This window comes from Stenella coeruleoalba (genome assembly GCF_951394435.1).
Source record: "Stenella coeruleoalba genome assembly, chromosome: X".
Lineage (NCBI taxonomy): Eukaryota > Metazoa > Chordata > Mammalia > Artiodactyla > Delphinidae > Stenella > Stenella coeruleoalba.
The window spans coordinates 22,389,765-22,412,665 of record NC_137152.1 but is presented as its reverse complement, the minus strand read 5'-3'; the positions used below and the strand labels follow the sequence as shown (position 1 = coordinate 22,412,665).

The 22,901-nt window shown below is 40.7% G+C and overlaps 2 protein-coding genes across 7 annotated transcripts in view; one reads left to right on the top strand and one right to left on the bottom strand.

Annotated features, from left to right (window-relative positions):
- The window catches only part of IL1RAPL1 (interleukin 1 receptor accessory protein like 1), a 1,345,156-nt gene that overhangs the window by 578,745 nt on the left and 743,510 nt on the right, over nucleotides 1–22,901 (bottom strand). The window lies entirely within an intron of this gene.
- Nucleotides 17,787–22,045, top strand: LOC307180175 (uncharacterized protein; the record flags this gene model as incomplete). The annotated part of the gene is made up of 1 exon (XM_079910310.1): nucleotides 17,787–22,045. The coding sequence occupies exon 1, from the start codon at nucleotides 17,834–17,836 to the stop codon at nucleotides 22,043–22,045; it is 4,212 nt and encodes a 1,403-aa protein (XP_079766436.1). The 5' UTR covers nucleotides 17,787–17,833.

Sequence of the window (22,901 nt, the reverse complement as noted above, 5' to 3'; positions counted from 1 at the left end):
ATACGTACATTGGAATATTACTCAGCCATAAAAAGAGACGAAACTGAGTTATTTGTAGTGAAGTGGATGGACCTAGAGTCTGACATACAGAGTGAAGTCAGAAAGAGAAAAACAAATACCGTATGCTAACACATATATATGGAATCTAGAACAACAAAAAAAAAGGTTCTCAAGAACCTAGGGGCAGGAGAAGAATAAAGATGCAGACGTAGAGAATGGACTTGATGACACGGGGAGGGGGAAGGGTAAGCTGGGATGAAGTGAGAGAGTGGCATGGACATATATTGAGTACCAAATGTAAAATAGATGGCTAGTGGGAAGCAGCCGCATAGCACAGGGAGATCAGCTCCGTGTCTAGTGACCACCTAGAGGGGTGGGATAGGTAGTGTGAGAGGGAGACGCAAGAGGGAGGGGATATGGGGATATATGTATACTTATAGCTGATTCACTTTGTTATAAGGCAGAAACTAACACACCATTGTAGAGCAATTATACTCCAATAAAGATGTTATGAAAAAGTAAAAAACCAAAAAACAGAAATAGAGTCGTAGGTCTAGAAAACAAACTTATGGTTACCAAGGGGGAAACGGGGGTAAAGGATAAATTTGGAGATTGGGACTGGCATATACATACTACTATATATAAAATAGATAACTAATAAGAATCTACTGTATAGAACAGGGAACTCTACACAATACTCTGTAATGACATATATGGGAAAAGAATCTAAAAAAGAGTGGATAGGGACTTCGTTGGTGGTGCAGTGGTTAAGACTCTGTGCTTCCAATGCAGGGTGCACAGGTTCAATTCCTGGTCAGGGAACTAAGATCCTGCATGCCACGCGGTGTGCCAAAAAGTAAAAATTAAAAAAAACAAAAATAAAGAGTGGATATACGTATAACTGATGCACTTTGCTGTACAGCAGGAACTACCACAACATTGTAAATCAACTATACTCCAATACAAATTAGTTTAAAATAAAATTGGTAAACTGAACAAAGAAGGAGAAAAATGTAACTGACCTATTAAGCATAATGGAAGAATATGAGAAGCGCATTCTGCGGACCTCTGATTTACAACCAGTCAGTCAGAAGTGGAGGTAAATTTGTGGACTAGCAATTGGCATCTGAATTGTGTGTGTCGCGGGTGGGGGCAGTCATGCAGAACTGAGCCCTTAACCTGTAGGATCTGATGCTAAGTCCAGGTAAACAGTGTCCGAAATGAACTTAATTGTAGGATATCCAGCAGGTTGAAGAATTGCTTGGTGTGGGAAAAACCCCACATAACTGGCATGAGAAGTGTTGAGAGTAAAGGAGAAAAACAGAGTTTTCCATTACTGTTAGTTATTCAACTTTATATTGGGTAACAAAGAAAATGTCCACAAAATTAGAATTTAGGGCTACTGATTGTAGATTTCTCTAGCTTCATATAATATGTACATTACAAGTATATCTAAAATAGTTAATAGGTGACACCATCAACCATTAAACAGTCAATTAGTAGCCTGAAAAATATCCTGAGAGAATGCGCTTAGGGATTTTGCTAGAATGATGAGACCTATTTCCTGCCCCCAGTCCCTCACACTCCAGAAGTGATACACAAGTAAATAGTTAAAATTCAAGGTGAGGGGCTTCCCTGGTGGCGCAGTGGTTGAGAGTCCACCTGCCGATGCAGGGGACACTGGTTCATGCCCCGGTCCAGGAGGATCCCATATGCCGCGGAGCGGCTGGGCCCGTGAGCCATGGCCGCTGAGCCTGCGCTCCGCAACGGGAGAGGCCACAACAGTGAGAGGCCCGCGTTCCGCAAAAAAAAAAAAAAAAAAAAAAAAAAAAAAATTCAAGGTGGTAAGTACTACAAAGGGGTATGTACCACACAGTAGTGTCAAAGAAAGAAACAAGAAGTCCTCATAAATTGTGATATCTGAGTATCTTAAAGTGTGAGTAAGAATTTAACAATTTTAAGAAAGGTTATTTCAGAGAATAGTATGCACAAAGGCTTGAAGGCATGACACAGCTTGGCATGTTTGAGTAATTGCAAATAATTTGGTGTGGCTGGGTTATAAAATAGTGATAAAGGAACAGCAGGAATTGAGACTGGAGATGCGGGCAGGAGCCAGACTGAAAGTCCTGTAAAGCCACCGTAAGGACTTTGGACTTTATGCTGGGAAATGATGACAATTGGATTTTGGAAAGATTTTTCTGACTGTAGTGAGAAAAATGGATTGGATTGGATTGCAAGGAGGACTAAGTACAGTGAGACAAATTAGAAAGCAACTGCATTCATTCAGGGAAAAAAAAAAGGCAACTCCAACAAAGGCAATGCCCAGCGAGATAGGAAGGAGGGATCATGTTCAAAATATATTAAAGATATAGAATAATGTGACAGTGAAGGAGTGAAGGAAAGAGAGAGGCATACAAGATGATAAAGAATTTTTTTCAGATGAGTATATGAAAGGTAGAGTCAATCTTTTAGCATGTAAGATACTGAAAAAGAAACAGCTTTGAGAGAAAGCAAAGTGTGTTAAATTTTAGCTTGAGCTTCACACTCAAGAGGGAAAAAAAAATCCTCTTTGGGGCTGCCAGCAATATTGCTCATGCATTATTTATTAATTTAACTCCAGTACAGACTGGAGCATGCTCTTCTCCGGCTCATTTTAAGATATTTTTTTTCAGAAAAAAATAACTAAGTTATTAGCTATCTTAGGATGCATTCAAATGTGTCTTAAGAAAATATTCAAAGTTTTAGAAAAATACTGATATTTGTAGAACACGTTAGAATTCTTAAAGAACAGACTTTTCTAGGAAGTAAATCAGTGAATTCTAATCTTGAACCTTCCACATTAATCTTCTAAATTCAAAAATCTTATGTTTTCTTTCTATTCAAACTTACACTGTTGTCGATTTCCCCACACCTCCTTGTATCAAATACCAGGCCTTTTTTTCTACAGGCAGTTGGGTTAAGAGTAAGATCTCTAAAGCCCAACTGCAGAGTTTCAGATTCCAGCCCAATCACTCATTACTTTTGAAATTAGGAAAAGTTACTTGACTCCTTAGGCTTCCATTTCCTCATTTGTACAAGGAGAAAATAATACTACAGACCTCATAGGTTACTGTGGGAATCAAGCATGTTAAAACACAGTGTCAGTCTTTTAGTGAGCACTCAGTAAGTATTAGAGCTTATCAGCAGTACTTCGTCCCTTTTTCCTACTTCCTTTATATTTCTCTTTTGCAGTAGGGCTAAACAGTGTTTGTTTACAAGGCAGGTTAGATAGGCAATATCACCATGACGATGCCTTCAGTTCTGTGGTGTTTAATGACTGTGAAGCATAAGAATCCAGATAAGTCCTGGGATACCTGACTGCGTTGGACAAGAATGAGAAGTTTATGAAAAATACGACTCTACCTCAGCCACCCCCTCTTGCTCTACTATAAATGCAACTGACTCCTAATTTTCAGAAAGTGGCTCCAGATGAGCACCCTTAGATGTTATTCTCCTGTCTTTTATTCCCTAGCTTTGTGAGGTGACTGCTGATTTACTACTGTCTGGTAATGTCTGGAATTCCAGACTCCCCAGGATAGCACTACTTTCAAATTACTTTCCATGTTTTAATACTTGTTTACTGTTTCTGTTCATCAGGAGGTGATTTAAAAAGCTAAAAATAAGGCAGCATCCAATGAATGCTACAGTCCTATTTACTGAGAAGAGTTAACAGGAAGCAAGCAACCTGTGACACATTAATAAACATATGATCGCCCTGGGGGAAATTAGACACTCTCAAAGTGAAGAGTCCCATCCACCATCATTAAATTTGCAGCATGACTGCTATGGCACTGTGGCTCTCTGCAGTCGGGGAAATACAGTGGAATGGGGTAAACGGGGAAAGAATGCTCCTCCAGGATTTACGGTAAAAATCATCAGCACATATCTACTCAGCTTCTATTGTTTTAAAAGATGAGCTGCAATCTAGGCAAAAGTTAAATCATGACTGCTGGTTCCAATGTTTATAAAATGGGTAGAGAGAGACAGGATATTACAGGTATGTGGACAAAACAGTTGTTCATAATTGAGAGTCAATACTCATCTTTTCCAGTGAAGAAATGATATTAATGTGAAATTTTTTCAAAACCTAGTTTTCTCTGGCAAGGGTAACCCTGCAGGACACACCAAGTACACAAAATGTATTGTACAAACAGTTTAGAGAGAGTTACTTCTTTCAGCCTCCTGAGGTTACAGCAAAGGGACCCAAAGCCTAAAGAAGTCAATTATTTATTTTTTTTGAAGTCAATGATTTGTCTAAGTTCTACTAATTGGTGGCAGAAATGGGATTAGAACATATATCTCCTAACTTCTAATTCATTGGTCTCTTCTGTATACTACTGAAGATAAGTAGTGCTGGGTTAGCACACATAAACTATATATACATTGCTTAAAACAAAAGAAAGTTACCTACTCTTAGCCCTGATTTTATATTATTTTATATTCTAGAATAGATGCCTACTGGAGAAAGGCAGAACACGCCCTAACTTAGATTTCTTTGAAAAGTTAGGTCCTTAAGCTCCCAAACATCTAATAAAGAATAAGATGGAGCAAGCAGCAGGTATTAAAGAAATATCATGGTTTCTTCAGCTCTTTCTACTACACGCTTTCTACATATATATATACATACTTGTAAAAGAAATGGCTTCTGAAAGGACTGGCTTAGGGCCCTGTCTTATAAGGAAGAAGGAAATCTAGCCTTAAGTCCAGTGCAAATACTGGGGATTAACAAATATTTTGGAACATAATCAAGAAGTAAATCTATGACACAAAAAATAAAGTTAGAATATTTTCTGTAAGTAGTCTCTGGAAGTCAGTACAGTGTATCGAAGTTCTCCATAGGTTCCTTAGTGGTGTGTTACTTTGAAAAAGTGAAAGATTCTGAACTGGCATGCATGGGAGCTACCAGAGATTTTATAATTTATCTTTTGAAGGATGACAACATCACGCAGCTACAGATCGAGGTGTGGAAATTTGGGTAGTGCAGGCAGGGGGTAAGAAAGAAAAATATATGGGGGAAGAGAAATTTTGTATATTGCCTGATTAGCTATAGAGTAAAATAAAAGCCATGTTATGCCATACCTAAGGGTAGCACAGTTTCAATCATTCTGTAATCACACCCCCTATGAATGATAATCCATAGTATTCAGTGTTTCTCTCCACTCTAACAGAATTACCAGTAACATGACTGTTAAATATGTCCTCTAACGGCGGCGCCACGAAACACTTGACCTGTATATTATGTTAATTTCCTGGTCCCTAGGGGAAATAATAACATTTCCATAATGTTTGGAAATCTCTTCCCACTTAGGAAGTGCTGAGAAAGACAGGGATTTGATCAATGTTTTTTAAGGATTAAGTTGTTTTAGGCTTCTATGTTTTACATGGTTTACTCTAACATTCACTGGTCTTTTTTCAAGTCATAATCTTTTGTACATAATTTTTTTGTGTGAAAACAAAAGCACAGAGTATTCTTGAAGTGTTACAAACGCTTGGGCACTGAAAAGCAGCACAGAGGGATGGAAGATCTGAAAGTTCAGTTACTCCACTGTTTGGAAGGTGACTACTTAACCATAAATTTGACTGTACTGTTTAATCATTCGTTGTGAAAATAAAATGTTGGGAATCACAAATGTCAGGGTTAGGGCTTCCCTGGTGGCGCAGTGGTTGAGAGTCCGCCTGCCGTTGCAGGGGACACGGGTTCGTGCCCCGGTCCGGGAAGATCCCACATGCCACGGAGCAGCTGGGCCCGTGAGCCGTGGCCGCTGAGCCTGCGCGTCCGGAGCCTGTGCTCCACAACGGGAGAGGCCACAATGGTGAGAGGCCCGCGTATGGCAAAAAAAAAAAAAAAAAAACAAGTCAGGGTTAGATTGTGGAGGGAACCTCTTACAGTTTGTTAAGCCTTAAACATACTTTGATAGTTTATTTCTAATCTTAAAGCCTTCCAATTTTTCTATCTGTAATTTTTTTCTATCAGTCCTTATGGTGATGCCTGAAGCTATGTGTGTGGCCCCTCTATCTTATCTTCCTTACACACACTATGCTTCCAGCTACTGACACTAAATGTGAAATTTGTTTGGATTAGGTTTTCCTTTCAGAAGAGCTCTGGAGGACCTATTGATTTAACTGTGGTTGAAATCAGTGCTTCTGAAAAGATTAGAGTAAGAACACTGAGCAATTGATAAGACCTAAAAATGCCAATTTATTGTCTTCTTGTTTGAAATTCTTTCTTAATAATTTAACCTGTAAGTTGAACTTCATCCTCAATCTTCTGCTAACTATAAATTCAAAATAATTATCTCCCACTTTTTGACAGAAAATGAATAATATAATTTTATCATTTTAATTTTTCTAGCCTAGTATTCCTGGAATATTAGACTTGAGGAGGCCTCAGTGTATGAAATTCTAGTCTAGTATTTCTCCACCTGAGTTATTCTTGGGCACGAGAACTTTCAAACTTCACCACTATAGACCCCAAGGTCTCCTTCTAGACCTCTTCTGGAGGGAAAGAAAGAGAGAGAGATTAAACAAACAAACAAACAAACAAACAAACATGGCACTGAAGGAAACTGAGGCTCAGGAAGTGGTCTCAAGGTCATATAAATGACAAATTTCTTCAGAGAAGCTATGGCTGACCTCCTCTATCACCATCCATCTTATTTCTGTTTATTTTCTTCATAACAATCTCAATTTGTAATTACCTGTTTTCCCTTATTTTGCTGCCTCCGCTGTTAATATGTATTCTTCTCATAAGAGGTAAAATGAGAGAGTTAGCTGTATGCTGTTTGAATTCTTAAAGGCACATATTTTTAACAAGGTAAAATTCACGCAACGTAAAATTAACTGTTTGAAAGTGCACAGTGAAGTGTCATTTACTACATCCATAATGTTGTGCAGCCATCACCTCTATCTTATTCTAAGACATTTTCATCATTCCAAAAGGAAATCCATACCCATTAGCAATTACTAGCCATTTCTCCATCCCCATAGCCCCTGACAACCACCAATCTGCTTTCTGTCTTTACGGATTTGCTTACTTGGAATATTTCATATAAAAGAAATCGTACAATATGTGGACTTTTGTGTCTGGTTTCTTTCACTTAGCATAATATGTTCAAGGTTCATTCCTGCTACCGTATGCATCTGTACTTCATTCCTTTTTTTGGCTTAATAATAGCCTATTGTATGGATATATCATATTTAGTTTCTTGGTATATAAGCTGATGAACATTTGGGTTTGTTTCCACATTTTGGCTATTAAGAATAATGCTGCTATGAACATTCACCTACAAGTATTTGTTTGAGTGTCTTCCTTCAGTACTTTTGGGTGCATACTTAGAAGTGGAAATGTTGAGTCATATGGTTATTCTATGCTTAACTTTTAAATGATTCAGGCACTTTTCAAAAAATAATCTCTTATACTCTTTCTCCCTTTCTGAACACTCCAGTTTCTTCTGACACATGGAGAATAATCCATTATAAGAATTTATTCAGTGATGGCCAATGGAGCATAAGGACTTAAGAAGCCTAACGATTTCCCTAAGTGTCTTGTACAGTGCCAGGCATATAACAGGCACTCTCAATAAACATTTGTTAAATGAATGCATGAATGAATGAACTATTAGTTAATGGCTACGAAGTTCTGATTTACATTTATTTTTTTGCTTAATCCCTCTAAACAACCCTCACCTACATCCTACTGCACTACTTTTCCCTCCTCTCCCTGTATGCTTCTTCGACATAGCACACACTTCTTGACAGTGGATGTAGTAAGCAAATGTCTCTTCCAGGCCAGGCAAAAACTATAACACAGCTATAAAGACTTCCTGGCAATGAATAGCTACTTGCAACCACCTGATTATCTCTTCCCACCCTGCATACAACAGACCTTCTTTTCAGCGTAGTTGACCTTCTTGATTTGAAAGATATCCCACTACTGGGCATATACCCTGAGAAAACCATAATTCTAAAAGAGTCATGTACCACAATGTTCACTGAAGCTCTATTTACAATAGCCAGGACATGGAAGCAACCTAAATGTCCATCAACAGAGGAATGGATAAAGAAGATGTGGTACATATATACAATGGAATACTACTCAGCCATAAAAAGGAACAAATTGGGTCATTTGTAGAGACGTGGATGGACCTAGAGACTGTCATATGGAGTGAAGTAAGTCAGAAAGAGAAAAATAGATATTGTATATTAACACATATATGTGGAATCTGAAAAAATTGGTATAGACGATCTTATTTACAAAGCAGAAATAGAGACACAGATGTAGAGAACAAACGTATGGATACCAAGGGGGAAAGAGGGGGTGGGATGAATTGGGAGATGGGGATTGACATATACACACTATAGATACTACGTATAAAATAGATAACTAATGAGAACTACTTTATAGCACAGGGAACTGTACTCAATGCTCTGTGGTGACCTAACTAGGAAGGAAATCCAAGGAAGATTTACGTATACATATATCTCCTCTTTGCTGTACAGTAGAAACTAACACAACATTGTAAAGCAACTATACTCCAAAAAAATTAAAAACAAAAAACCCAATACTGTATTGTATACTTGAAAGTTGCTAAGAGAGTAGATCCTAGATGTTCTCACAAGAGAAAAAAAAGAAAAGAAGTTAAATATGTGAAGTGATGGATGTGTTAACTAATCATACTGTGGTAATTATTTCACAGTCTGTCTGTATATCAAACTCTCATGTTGTACACCTTAAACTAACACAATGCTATGTGTCAACTGTATCTCAATAAACCTGGAAGAAAATAAAAAAGATAAATAAATTTTTAAAAAAAGAAACATAAAGGAAAGATAAGGGAACAGAAGAATAAATGTGTGAGCCACATTTGTGTCAGTTGCAAATCACTTTTTTCTCTCCAAGCAGCACACAGGCAGTTTTTTCTAACGTGATTATAATAGTTCTTGTACTATTAAATCTTGCTCCTAGAATGCTGTGGAAAAGTGGTGAACCAGGATCCAGACACATGGTTAATCCTGCACCCCACCTCTCATTTTACAATGAAAATTCCAGGGAAACTTCCAATAGAGTAAAAGAAAGTCTACACTGATCTTTAAAGAAGACAGAGAACTACCAGAGTTTGCTGAAATTTACCCATGTACAAATAGATTTTTCAGTTATACCAATTTTCTGAAATTTAAAAACATATCAATACTTTTTCCGCTACTGTGTGTAAACCAAATCTTGACAATGTCAGCAAATAGCTGCTATAAATCAGTGATTTTTTTTCTACGAATACTTCTCTAAATATTTTTGGAATATAATAATGGCATATGTTTTATTCATTTTTACTTTGCAGGTCAGTATTTCCTGATTATAGCTTTGCTCTCCTTGACTTCAAAATAAAAATATAAGTGATAAGTAAAATTAACTGTGAAGATGGTAAATAAACTTAGTGATAATGGGCATTTATATTGTATACTTAACTACATATAGGAGACAAAAACTGAATCTATTCCATAAAATCGACCAAGGTGCATATTTCCAGACTCTGGAGACTGGTGTAATTTTGAAGACACAGTGTTTACTGAAATTCACAGTCAGAGTTCTCATGTAGAGTGACTTCTTTGAACTTAGCATATTTAGAAAGTGGCCCAACTTCTACAGACACAAGGAAGATAGAACAGTGTATCTTTATCCGGGAAAACTATTCCTCACTCAAGAAAGGTTTGGGGGAAATGGAAACGGAAGCTAGATAGTCTCCTTGAAGAAGAGATTGCAGCCACCTTCCTGAATTTACATGTTCATAGCACCGAGTGCTCCAATTTGAAGATAACATGTGAGATCTTGCCTGCTTTTCCATCGCTTTCTAATGTCATATTTTTCAAGTCTTTCCCCTCCTTTTCCGTTGTTATGGTTTGAGGCAGTTTCATTCTATGTAAATTCAGCATATTGCCTCTTAAACTTCTCATAGCAAAGGCAAGTCATTTCACAGAAACAAAACAAAACCATTAAGCCCAACAGGGGACACTCAACATAATACAGGAATTAATATATTAACTATCATTTATTAGAAGAGTGAATTAAATATCATTTATTGAGCATTTAAAATGCATTCATTCAGTCAATACATATTTATTGAGCAAAGACTATATGCTTGGCCCAGCTGGGGATAAAGGAGTGAATATACAAAATATTTGGTTTTATGACACTTATATTCTACTGAGAGGAAATGGTGGGGGAAAGAACACTGCACAAAAAGCTTTATACAATACTACTTCACACCCATTATGATAACTATTAAAAAAAAAAGGAAAACACGTTTTGGCGAATATATGAAGTTGGAACCCTTGTGCATTACTGGTGGGAATGTAAAATAGTGCAGCTGCTATGGAAAAACAGTTTGGAGGTTCTTCAAAAAGTTAAACAAAGAATTACCATATGATCCAGCAATGCCACTCCTAGTTATATACTTAAAAGAGTTGAAAGCAGAGATGTATACAGATACTTGTACAACAATGTTCATAACAGCATTACTCACAATAGCCAAAAGGTGCAAACAACTCAAATGTCCACCAAAAGATGAAGAAATAAACAAAACATGGTATATACATACAATATCATTTGGACTTTAAAAGAATGAAATTCTGATACTTGTTACAACATGGAAGAAGCCTGAAAACATTATGCTAAGTGAAATAAGTCAAGACACAAAAGGACAAATATTGTATGACTCCATTTATATAATATACCTAGAATAGGAAAATTCCTAGAGATAAAATTAGAATAGCAGTTACCCTGTGCTGCGGTGGGGAGGAAGGAATGGGCAATTACTGCTTAATGGGTACAGAGTTTCTGTCTGGGATGATGAAAAATATCTAGAAATGGATAGTGGTGATGATTGAGCAACACTGTGAATGTAATTAATGCCGCTAAATTGTACAATTAAAAATAGTTAAAATGGTAAATTTTGTTATGTATATTTTACCACAATAAAGAATTAAATTTTACATTTTATATGGGAGAATATTATGATATGTGAATTATATCTCAATAAAGCTATCGTTTTTAAAAATCTTTATATGCATTATCTCATTTAATCTCCCTCTATATAATCTCATTTAACCCTCACTTTAAATACCAACTCTCCGTTGTGTCCTGTATTTCTATCTCCAGCTCTCACCTCTATCTGAACTCTAGATTTATATATCCAGTTGCCTATTTATCATACTCAATTGAAATCTAAAAAATTTATTTAGATCTAACATGACCCACAAATAAATCTTTACTTCTACCCTCAAATCTACTCTCACCCTAGTCTCCCCTGTCTCACTGATAAACACACCATTCACCTAGTTGCTCAAGCAAAATAGCTAGAAGCCCTTTGAAACATTAGTCTTATCCCAATGGAACTACTCTGATGCCAGTGAGGGGGTGCTCAAAAATTAAGGTAAATATTATCTCAATGCAATTTTGAATAAAATCAATGAATACAAAAAATCCATGAAAATAAAGGCTTATAATTCTTCAGTATACCACTCTATTTTATATCTATCCTATCAATTATCACTAATTGATATTTTCCTGATTTTATTTCTTTATATAGGTATATATTTTCCCTTCCATACAGTGTAAGTACCATGGGAAAGGAAGTCTTATCTGCTTGTTTACCACTTTATCCCATAAATATGCCCTCCATTTCCCAGGCTCTCCTGCCAACTGACTTCCAGGTTGGATTTTTCTGAGAGGATCTGTTGTTTCAGCTTCTGAGTTTGCTAACACCACTTCCTTCCTTTCTTCTTCCCTTCAGACACAGGGGTGGTTGCTAACCCCTGGACTGCCTATGTCCCACCATTTCAGTTCTTCTAACATATTTATAACCCATTTACCACATTAAATTCTCCCTACTGAACTGCTTATAAAGAATTTGCTTTAGCTGACTAGATCCTGGCCTATACAGTGGTTTAGGAAACAAATATCCGAGTGCTTAATCTACATTATACGTAAATTCCTACAAGTCTCCCAGGAGGTTAAAAAAAAAAAGAGGTAAACAAATTATATTTCTACATTTGCAAATATTACATATAACACTCTTTAAACATGGTACATTTAATAAATTAAGCTGCTTTTGCATTTTCCTATCTATGATGAAAGTCTTTTATTTCTATATCGAAAACAAAAATGGGGGGGAGAACAGAATTAAACTGTGAGTTAATTTAATTTAAAGGCAGAATTAGATGTTTTTGGGAAGAGACTTTTTTATTCTATATAATTTATGCACATTTCACAGTTGGTTTCTTTTCAATACTTTTTAGGCAATTTTAGTATCAATTCCAGTCAACTGCAATTTTTAGATTTTTCTGACTAGAAAGAAGAGCCATCAATCTGAATCACCTACAATTCACTTAAAGAACAAATGGTTTAAATAGGCCATTTTCAGAGAAAAGAAAATGGGCTAATGATTTGTATATCTTCATAAATATAAACATGGTAGAACGTGACAATTATACTACGGATTCTTGTCAACAAAGAATACAGGAATAAAATACTTTACACTCGGGTGGGCAGAATGTAATGCCATGGAGTGATATTAGAGATATAATTAAAAGTTAAAAGTAAAATATGAATGGGTCGCATCTTTATCAAAATGTGATAAAGAATATAAAAAGAAAAGGACATTTGCAAGGGCAGAAGAATCTACTAACAAGCTGTGTGATCATGGACAAATAACTTATCTTCCCTGAACTTCAGTTACCTGATCATAAAATTATAAGGATACTTAACCTCATAGAGTTGTTGTGAGAAGTAAATAACATCCTGATATAAAAACACTTCCTAATGGACAAACTGTTACATAGTATGTTTTATTGATGTTACCATTTTCTGCTCTGATGGTTTAACGGCTTAGATTGTCAACCTCACTGCACCTCTTGAATCTTCACACTTATGCCTGATGTTCTTCCACATCCTCTTCATTCTTCATAATATTTTCACTACTGGTTAAATATGGAATTTATATCAAGGTCACCACTTTTTAAAAGCTTAAGCTCCTTTCCAGCAACTCATAAAAGAGATAAATCCTATAGCTCTTTATATTTAATCTCCTTATCCTACTGCAAATATAGCCCTCCTCCAATTCTGTTCTGCAGATCCAACTTTTCATTTTTATAGAAAGGCTCAATATGAATAGAACACTCTTTCTGGGAGTGAAGTCTCATACATTTTGATATTAAGTTACACTTGCCTCATATTATCGCCAGAAAGAGCTGCCATTGATGTGAAGGCCTCCCTAGATGCAGCAGTAGGGAGATAAATGAATGAATGAATGAATGAATGAATAAATAAATAAATAAATCACCACATCACCATGAATGAGGGCTTGTTATTAGGTCTGCTCTCTTAGTTTTAGAGGAATGAATCACCAAGGGGATTCTAGAACTGGATAGTTAAATATTTGCAGATGTCAACGTAGAACAGACATTTTGAAATTCAGTATTTTCATTAGTATGGGTCATATGTAAAACACTTATCCCTAGTCAGAGGGGAGGTGGAATAATTACACAGGATACTTTGTAACAGTCAGCTGTCAAAATACTTTTCTGCCAATACTATAAGATTATCTCTCACGTTCTTCTCACATGAAACAACTGTTACAAAGTACTGAAAATGGCTCTACTGTATACATGATTTCCAGCCACAAAATCTGCTTTTTCCTTAAAAGTCCGTTATGATAATAGCAAGCAAGAAAACAAAAGGGAGAGAGAACTCTTATGGAATGGAGGAATTCAACCATGTTATATTCAGTCTTATCAGGATGCAGGGTTTTCCCAAATTATTCTTCATACATACATGAAGAATATCATAATGATTAACTAGACATCTTTTCCTTGAGTGCTTTCTCAAAGCTACAATTTATGTAACAGCACTGTAATCATTCCCACTCTCAAAACCCTTCTGTTCACTAGCCTATTGAATACAACAGTAATTGACCACCTTGGTGACTAATTTGCAAAAGCTATTACATTGCTTCTGGCTTCTAGTTTTCTTTATTAATATGGACTTATTTGGTATCCAAATTGTACAAAGCATCGCTACATAATTTGACTTTGCATTTACTGATGTTTTTATTTACCATTTATTAAGTCTATAATGTATAAAGCACATAACATGAATAAGTTATTAATCTGAATTGTGGCTTTGGGTATGTTAGTTTCTCATTTGTCGAATAAAAGTCTACATGAGGGCTTACATCCTTTCCCAAAATTCCAAAATAATATTATTGATAATATCATTATGCACGTTATATTTCCCTGATCTATGGGTGCATTATTGACAGATTTTACACACAGATATTCTATGTTCATGTGCATGTGTGTGTGTCCTCTATATCTACCTATGATTTACCTCTTTCCCTTCACTAATAAAAATGTTTCAGTGGTAGTGTGAACTATTCTCCTCACTTTCTCAACACAAGCCCATCCCTTTCTCTACTATGGTCTGAGTTTCTTCACTAGTATTTCTCAGAAAACGTTGTTACTAGAGTTGTCAATTACCTGGCTTTCCTCCGTTATCTGGGTTGAGCACAATATGAAATTTTAATTTTATTTATGTCCATTCATCTTGAGTTTTTATCAGAGCATATTTTCCTTTTGTGCCTCGATTCATTTTCTCATTTCCCCTTAAATACCGGGATTTCCTTAGGTTTTTGTCCATTTTATTTGTTTCCTCTTGAGCACTTTTATGTTAGCTATTCAGAATGAAAAATTGCTGCACCCCACTGATGGGTCCAGTTGTGTGCTAATGGTATACAAAATAACAGGGTAAATGTGGCACTTTTTAAAAAAAATTGAAAAGTATGTAAATTGTTAATGAGTACAAGCCAGTGGTGAAAAATCCCCACCTATGAGCCCCAGCCACCCTGAAGCCAATCCTGGGGGGCAAATCCTATCACTAGGTTCTTTGTTATCCACAGGAATTGGACCAATTAACACCCTCAACAACAGCGTCTGAGAGGGCCTGTTTCCTCATACCATTAGCTAACATGGTAAGCTATGAAGTGTTTTCATCTCTGGCAATCTAATAGGTAAAGATATGGTCTTTTATTTTTGTCTTAACTTGCAATTCTATTAATTGTGAGGTTGAAGATTTTTTCATATACTTAAATAGCTTTTGTATTCCTTATTTTGTGACCTGTCATCTTGACTTTTTACTTCTCCTGGGTTAATGATCTTATTTTTATTAATTTGCAAGAGATTCTGAGGTCAAACTCTAAGATGGGAAATACTGAGAAATGATTTGAGACCAGGTATATTAGAGCACTGGTTACTGGGAAATCAAAAGAAAGGGGTATAGAAAAAGCACAGGACCAGAGGTGTTCATCCCTTCTTAGGAAGAGTGAGGTACCTTCGAGAGGAAACATGAGCTTCTAAGACTTAGTGGTGAAGGGAAAAAAGGAACTGACTGAAGGTAAAGGGCTCTAATGAACGAAGACTGTGACAAAGAATCAGAAGAAATTAAGACTTGTGAAAAAATGTAAAATTTGTTAAAAATACCACCACAACCACCAACATTAACAATAATAAAATCTATGTATCGTAATGGCAGCAAAAGGAGGTGACCTTAAAATATGAAATCAAGTAAGCCATGCAATCTCCCTACCCTACCCACTTCAAAGTGTCTTCTTTTGCTGGTTCGGGGGAAAAAAGGCCAAAAAATGAGAATCGATTCAGCAGCTGAAACCATTGCAGAACACATCTGCACACGTCCAAATCCACACTTGCACAAAGCAGAGGAAAAATTTAACTTGACACTCCAACAGGAATTTTGTACTTAAATAAGCATTGCAGAATTGGAATCATAAACTTCTTTTTTTAACTTCAAAGACAAAAGAAAAAACAACATGAAGTATGAAACACGAGCTGGTCAAGCTCAGGAGAAACGGAATAAATGAGGATTAAATTACAAAGTACCTATGATAGGCAGAATTGCTAAAATGGCCAGTGAAATATGGCCCACTCTAAATCTCAGAACATATGAAAACAATGAGTTACCACTCCTGTCATTATAGTACGTTATGTGGCACCATAACTTAAAATAGGGACTATTATCCTGGATTATCCCCACATGGGCCCTTAGAAGCATAGAATCTTCTCCAGCTGGTGACAGAAGAGGAAGTCAGAGGTGCGAAAAGCATAAACAGGATTCAATATGCAATCACTGGCTTGAGTATGTAGGAAGACACTTGCCAAAGAATGGGAGCAAATTTTTTTTTTTTTTTTTTTTTTGGCAGTATGCTGGCCTCTCACTGTTGTGGTCTCTCCCGTTGCGGAGCACAGGCTCCTGACGCGCAAGCTCAGCGGCCATGGCTCACCGGCCGAGCCGCTCCGCGGCATGTGGTATCTTCCCGGACCGGGGCACAAACCCGCGTCCCCTGCATTTGCAGGCGGACTCTCAACCACTGCGCCACCAGGGAAGCCCAGGAGCAACTTTTAACAGCTGAGAGTGGCCCCTGACAGACAACTGGCAAAAAAAAAAAAAAAGGAAATTTAATCCTATAACCACATCTGACTTTGACCAACTACTTGAATGAGCTTACAAGTGGATTGTTCTCCAGATCCTCCAGTTAAGAAGCCTAGCCCAGGCAAATTTGATTTTGGACTTCTGAGACCCTAAACTGACACTGCTCTGTGTTCTGACTTGCAGAACTATGAGGGGGAAAACAAACAACAAAAAAAACAGGTGTTGTTTTAAGCCACCAAGTTCGTGGTAACTTGTTATAGCAGCAATACAAAACGAATACAGTTCCGGAGGGAGAAGAGGTATATCCACAATTAACATAAGATCATAAAGGATAGAATAGAAAAGAGACACGAAAACAAAGTAATACAAAAAGCTTTAGAAATAATATGATAGAAAAGGCAGCAAGAGGGCTTCCCTGGTGGCGCAGTGGTTGAGAGTCCGCCTGCCGATGCAGGGGACACGGGTTTGTGCCCCGGTCCGGGAAGATCCCACAGGCCGCGCGGAGCGGCTGTGCCCGTGAGCCATGGCCGCTGAGCCTGCGCGTCCGGAGCCTGGGCTCCGCAACGGAAGAGGCCACAACAGTCAGAGGCCCACGTACCGCAAAAAAAAAAAAAAAAAAAAAGGCAGGAAGAGATTATCCGACATACTTATAAGTGAAATCCTTGAAGGGAAAAAAGCAAATCAAAGAAACAGAAGAAACATTTTCAGACAATGATTCAAGAAAACTTTGCTGAAATAAAAGTTCTGAATTTACATATTAAAAAAGTAATAACACTGCCTCGATTCCTAAAAAACATTTTTTGCGTTTACCTTGCACAACTGCACAGACTGGATATGGACGCCTGGCCCGACTCTCCAGTAGGAAGTACAGGTAGGAGAACACGAAATGCAGGCCAAAGGACAGCCCACTGCACAGGCACGCACAGCACGCAGGCGCACGCACAGCACGCAGGCGCACGCACAGCACGCAGGCGCACGCACAGCACGCAGGCGCACGGAAGCCCGTCAAACCCCCACGTCGACTTCCGGCTTAGTCAGGATCAAGGACGCAAGGCGAGGCGAGACCTATCTCAGAGGCTGCCGCCCCTATAGATACAGGTATTTTCAGAAACTCACAAGAATTTTGTGTAGCACTTCCTTGGAGGCGGGTTTCTTGGTGTCCGTACTGAAGTTAGGCTGGTAGTTCCACTGTGGAGTTGGGGCAGCTTGCAGAACTACACATCCATATGAAAGACGCGATTTTCACCCGCTTCGTCAATAACGTTTTCTCTTCTTTTAGGGCCCCTATTTTGTACCAAAATGCAACAATCTCTAGAAAGAGCTTTGGATCGTGCAGATTATGTCATTGCAAGTGCCCAACAGAGACCTCCAAAAAGGCAATACTCATCTAATGGGGAAAAGTCTCTGTATGAAAAACTTTATGACATTTATGTTGAAGAATGTGAAAAGGAGCCTGGGGTAACGGAGGAATTAAGAAGCAATGTGAACCTGTTAGAGAAGCTTCTTAGGAGAGAGTCATTGTCGTGTTTGGTGGTCAACCTGTACCCAGGAAACGAGGGCTATTCGCTGATGCTCAAGGGGGAAAATGGATCATCTGCAGAGACCATTCGACTGCCCTATGAAGAAGGGGAATTGCTCGAATACTTGGATGCAGAAGAATTACCTCCTGTTTTGGTGGATTTCCTGGAAAAGTCTCAGGTTAACGTTTTTTATTGTGGGTGTGTCATAGCAGAAATACGGGACTACAGGCAGTCCAGTGACAGGGAACCTCCCCATTACCAAAGCAGGCATATTCTCTTACGTCCCACGATGCAGACTTTAGCCTGTGATGTAGAGGCCATAGCCAGCGATAATCAGAATTGGACCCAGGAGGACAAACTTTTGCTTGAGAGCCAACTGATCTTAGCTACGGCTGAACCACTGTGTCTAGACCCTTCTATATCAGTAGTCTGCACTGAAAACAGACTGCTCTATAACAAACAAAAGATGAACACTCTTCCCATGAAAAGGAACTTCAAGAGGTACTCTATGGCCTCTCTGAATCGGCAGCAGGAGCTGTCTCGTCCCCCTCCTCCTGAGCTAAGAGCCCTGACTTCCTGCAAAAGAATAAGAGAAAGTAAAACAGGTGGGAATTATGGCCTCAAAACTTTTAAAACAGGAAGTTGTGTAGATGTGTGGAAACAGACACCCTGTGACTTGGCTGTACCTTCTGAAGTGGACATGGAGAAATATGCTAAAAGGAAGAAATCTGTCAAATATGATGACTCACAATCAACAGTCTGGCCAACCCATGAGGTACAAGATAGTTCTGTATTTGGGTGTGAAGAGGGCAGTCAGTCCCAGACAACTAAGCTGACCTTGCAGTCGCTTAATGATCCACTTATCTCTGGAAAAAGGAGCTCCCATAAAAAAGTCAGACGTGAGAGACAGCTGTCTCCCCCGCAATCCTCCACAGATGAACATTTCTATAGTTTCGTGCCAGGGCCAAAGACTGATGTGGGGAGGGTGGTCAGTCAGTCCAAGGAATTGGTCCAAAAGAGCGCCCAGTGTCCAGTGCAGGTATCACACAGCTCCAGTGACTCAGCTGGTCTCAGGCAACCTTCTCCAGGGAAAGCACCAGAACAGCCTAAGACTGGGTCAGTTCAGTCTTCAGTGCCAGACAAGGGAGCCAAACATCCACCTCCACCCATCACACTTCCCTTGAAATCAGGAAGGAGCTCCAGTGGTGACAGTTTCACTTCACAGCAGGCAAGCAGCTCTCATAAATCTCCATCTCCTGCTTCTGCTCCTAAGCCACCAAGTCCTTCCCAGAAATTCTCTGCGGAGGTGAATCGAGTTAGCTTGCTTCCTGCCACGGCCCTGTCCACTGCGGGCTCATCACAAAGGACCCAAGTTTTGGCCATATCATCTGGCCTGAATATCATCGGAGTGGTGGACGCTGGTCAAGGATGCCAGGCCTCGGGGAGAGGCTCCAAGCCCATGCAGGACTCTACCACCAGGGCCACAGCTCCTGCAGGAATCATGTTCCATCAACTGCCCACGTGGATCAAGCCTGGCCCCCTGCCCACAGGGATCAGACCTGGTCACCTGTCTACAGGGAGCAAGCCCAGCCCCTTGCCTGGAGGAATCGAGCTTGGCCACCAACCAACAGGGATCAAGCCTGGCCCCCTACCCACAGGGATCAGACCTGGCCACCTGTCTACAGGGAGCAAGCCCGGCCTCCCGCCTGGAGAAATCACTCTTGGCCACCAACCAACAGGGATCAGACCTGGCCACCTGTCTACAGGGAGCAAGCCCGGCCTCCTGCCTGGAGGAATCACTCTTGGCCACCAACCAACAGGGATCAAGCCTGGCCCCCTACCCACAGGGATCAGACCTGGCCACCTGTCTACAGGGAGCAAGCCCAGCCCCTTGCCTGGAGGAATCGAGCTTGACCACCAACCAACAGGAATCAAGCCTGGCCCCCTACCCACAGGGATCAGACCTGGCCACCTGTCTACAGGGATCAAGCCTAGCCCCCTGCCTGGAGGAATCACTCTTGGCCACCAACCAACAGGAATCAAGCCTGGCCTCCTACCCACAGGGATCAGATCTGGCCACCTGTCTACAGGGAGCAAGCCCGGCCTCCCGCCTGGAGGAATCACTCTTGGCCACCAACCAACAGGGATCAAGCCTGACCCCCTGCCCACAGGGATCAGACCTGGCCACCTGTCTACAGGGAGCAAGCCCAGCCTCCTGCCTGGAGGAATCACTCTTGGCCACCAACCAACAGGGATCAAGCCTGACCCCCTGCCCACAGGGATCAGACCTGGCCACCTGTCTACAGGGAGCAAGCCCGGCCTCCTGCCTGGAGGAATCACTCTTGGCCACCAACCAACAGGGATCAAGCCTGGCCCCCTACCCACAGGGATCAGACCTGGCCACCTGTCTACAGGGAGCAAGCCCAGCCCCTTGCCTGGAGGAATCGAGCTTGACCACCAACCAACAGGAATCAAGCCTGGCCCCCTACCCACAGGGATCAGACCTTGCCACCTGTCGACAGGGATCAAGCCTAGCCCCCTGCCTGGAGAAATCACTCTTGGCCACCAACCAACAGGAATCAAGCCTGACGCCCTGCCCACAGGGATCAGACCTGGCCACCTGTCTACAGAAAGCAAGCCCAGCCCCTTGCCCAGAGGAATCAGGCTTGACCACCAACCAACAGGGATCAAGCCCAGCCCCCTGTCTACAGGGATCAAGCCTAGCCCCCTGCCTGGAGGAATCACTCTTGGCCACCAACCAACAGGAATCAAGCCTGGCCTCCTACCCACAGGGATCAGATCTGGCCACCTGTCTACAGGGAGCAAGCCCGGCCTCCCGCCTGGAGGAATCACTCTTGGCCACCAACCAACAGGGATCAAGCCTGACCCCCTGCCCACAGGGATCAGACCTGGCCACCTGTCTACAGGGAGCAAGCCCAGCCTCCTGCCTGGAGGAATCACTCTTGGCCACCAACCAACAGGGATCAAGCCTGACCCCCTGCCCACAGGGATCAGACCTGGCCACCTGTCTACAGGGAGCAAGCCCGGCCTCCTGCCTGGAGGAATCACTCTTGGCCACCAACCAACAGGGATCAAGCCTGGCCCCCTACCCACAGGGATCAGACCTGGCCACCTGTCTACAGGGAGCAAGCCCAGCCCCTTGCCTGGAGGAATCGAGCTTGACCACCAACCAACAGGAATCAAGCCTGGCCCCCTACCCACAGGGATCAGACCTGGCCACCTGTCTACAGAAAGCAAGCCCAGCCCCTTGCCCAGAGGAATCAGGCTTGACCACCAACCAACAGGGATCAAGCCCAGCCCCCTGTCTACAGGGATCAAGCCTAGCCCCCTGCCTGGAGGAATCACTCTTGGCCACCAACCAACAAGGATCAAGACTGGCCAGCAGCCTGCAGGCGCTCAGCCACCAAATGTGCTGCTTGCTGCACCACCGGCTCCTTCTCAAGGATGTGTTCAATTTATTGTTAAAAATGCTCCCAGTCTCAGGCCCTTAGCTCTACTCCAGCTTCCACCAAGCTTACTCATTTTGAACACCCAGCAGCAGTGCTTCTGCCACCCGATTCCACAGCAACAACTTCAACAACCCGCAACTTCACATCCTCAGCAGCCAGTGTCACAGGCTCCTGCACAAAGTTCGGTCAGTCAGAGAACGGACTTACCTGCTCAGCAAGCGACGGCCATTAACCTCAATAAAGTGGAGGGTTTTCTGCAGCCCCAGGTAGATGTGTTGTCTCAGCTGGGCTCTGCCCAGAGCCACCCAGGGCCAAACCTCCCTCAGCAGGGATCTCAGCTCTCCTCTGCCTTGCAGCTGCAGCCACAGCCTCAGCCAATACAGTTCAGAACCTTGCAGCCCTTAGTGGCTGTGACAAGAGTAACAGCCCAGACAGCTCAGCCCCTTCCACCTAGTGAGCATACAGCAAGCCAGTCAGAAGGTAAAATGAAGAGAAGCAGACCAACCCCTCCAAAGCCCTGAGTCTTGCATTACTTTTTAATCTTTTTTAAAACAACACAAGAGTATTGGATCAAAGGGTTTCTAAGTTTTCACTCCATTTTGGTGTTTAATGTCTCAGTATTTTACATTGGCAGGTGTACAAATTACACAAAAGCACAACTCTATGCGTTTTTTTTTTTTTTTAAATGGAAATGATTTACTGAAAAACAAAAAATGGGCTATGGTGCTAACCACCATGTCAGAATCCCACCTCTGCAATTTACTGACCTCAAGCCTATTGCCTGACTTCTCTGAATCTCCATTTCCTTGTTTATAAACCTGTAAATAGTTATATCTACTTCTTAAGTTTATTGTCAGGGTTAATGTAAGATATATTAAATATTGAAATTCAAGTTAACTTTAAATTAATAAAATATTAAATATTTGAAAGAAATAAGCATAAGTACTTAAGCTGAAAATAAACTATCGTAATAATATTAGTGCAAATGATAGTTTTGTTACGTTATATAAAAGTCAACTTTATGATCAATGGCAAATATGCCATAGATGTTTAATTCCTCAAAAAAAAACCCACACACCAGACTTAAAAATAAGCAAAAATAGGGGCTTCCCTGGTGGCGCAGTGGTTGAGAATCTGCCTGCCAATGAAGGGGACACGGGTTCGAGCCCTGGTCTGGGAAGATCCCACATGCCACGGGGCAACTGGGCCCATGACCCACAACTACTGAGCCTGCGCGTCTGGAGTCTGTGCTCCGCAACGAGAGGCCGCGACAGTGAGAGGCCCGCGCACCGCGATGAAGAGTGGCCCCCGTTCGCTGCAACTAGAGAAAGCCCTCGCACAGAAATGAAGACTCAACACAACCAAAAATAAATAAAT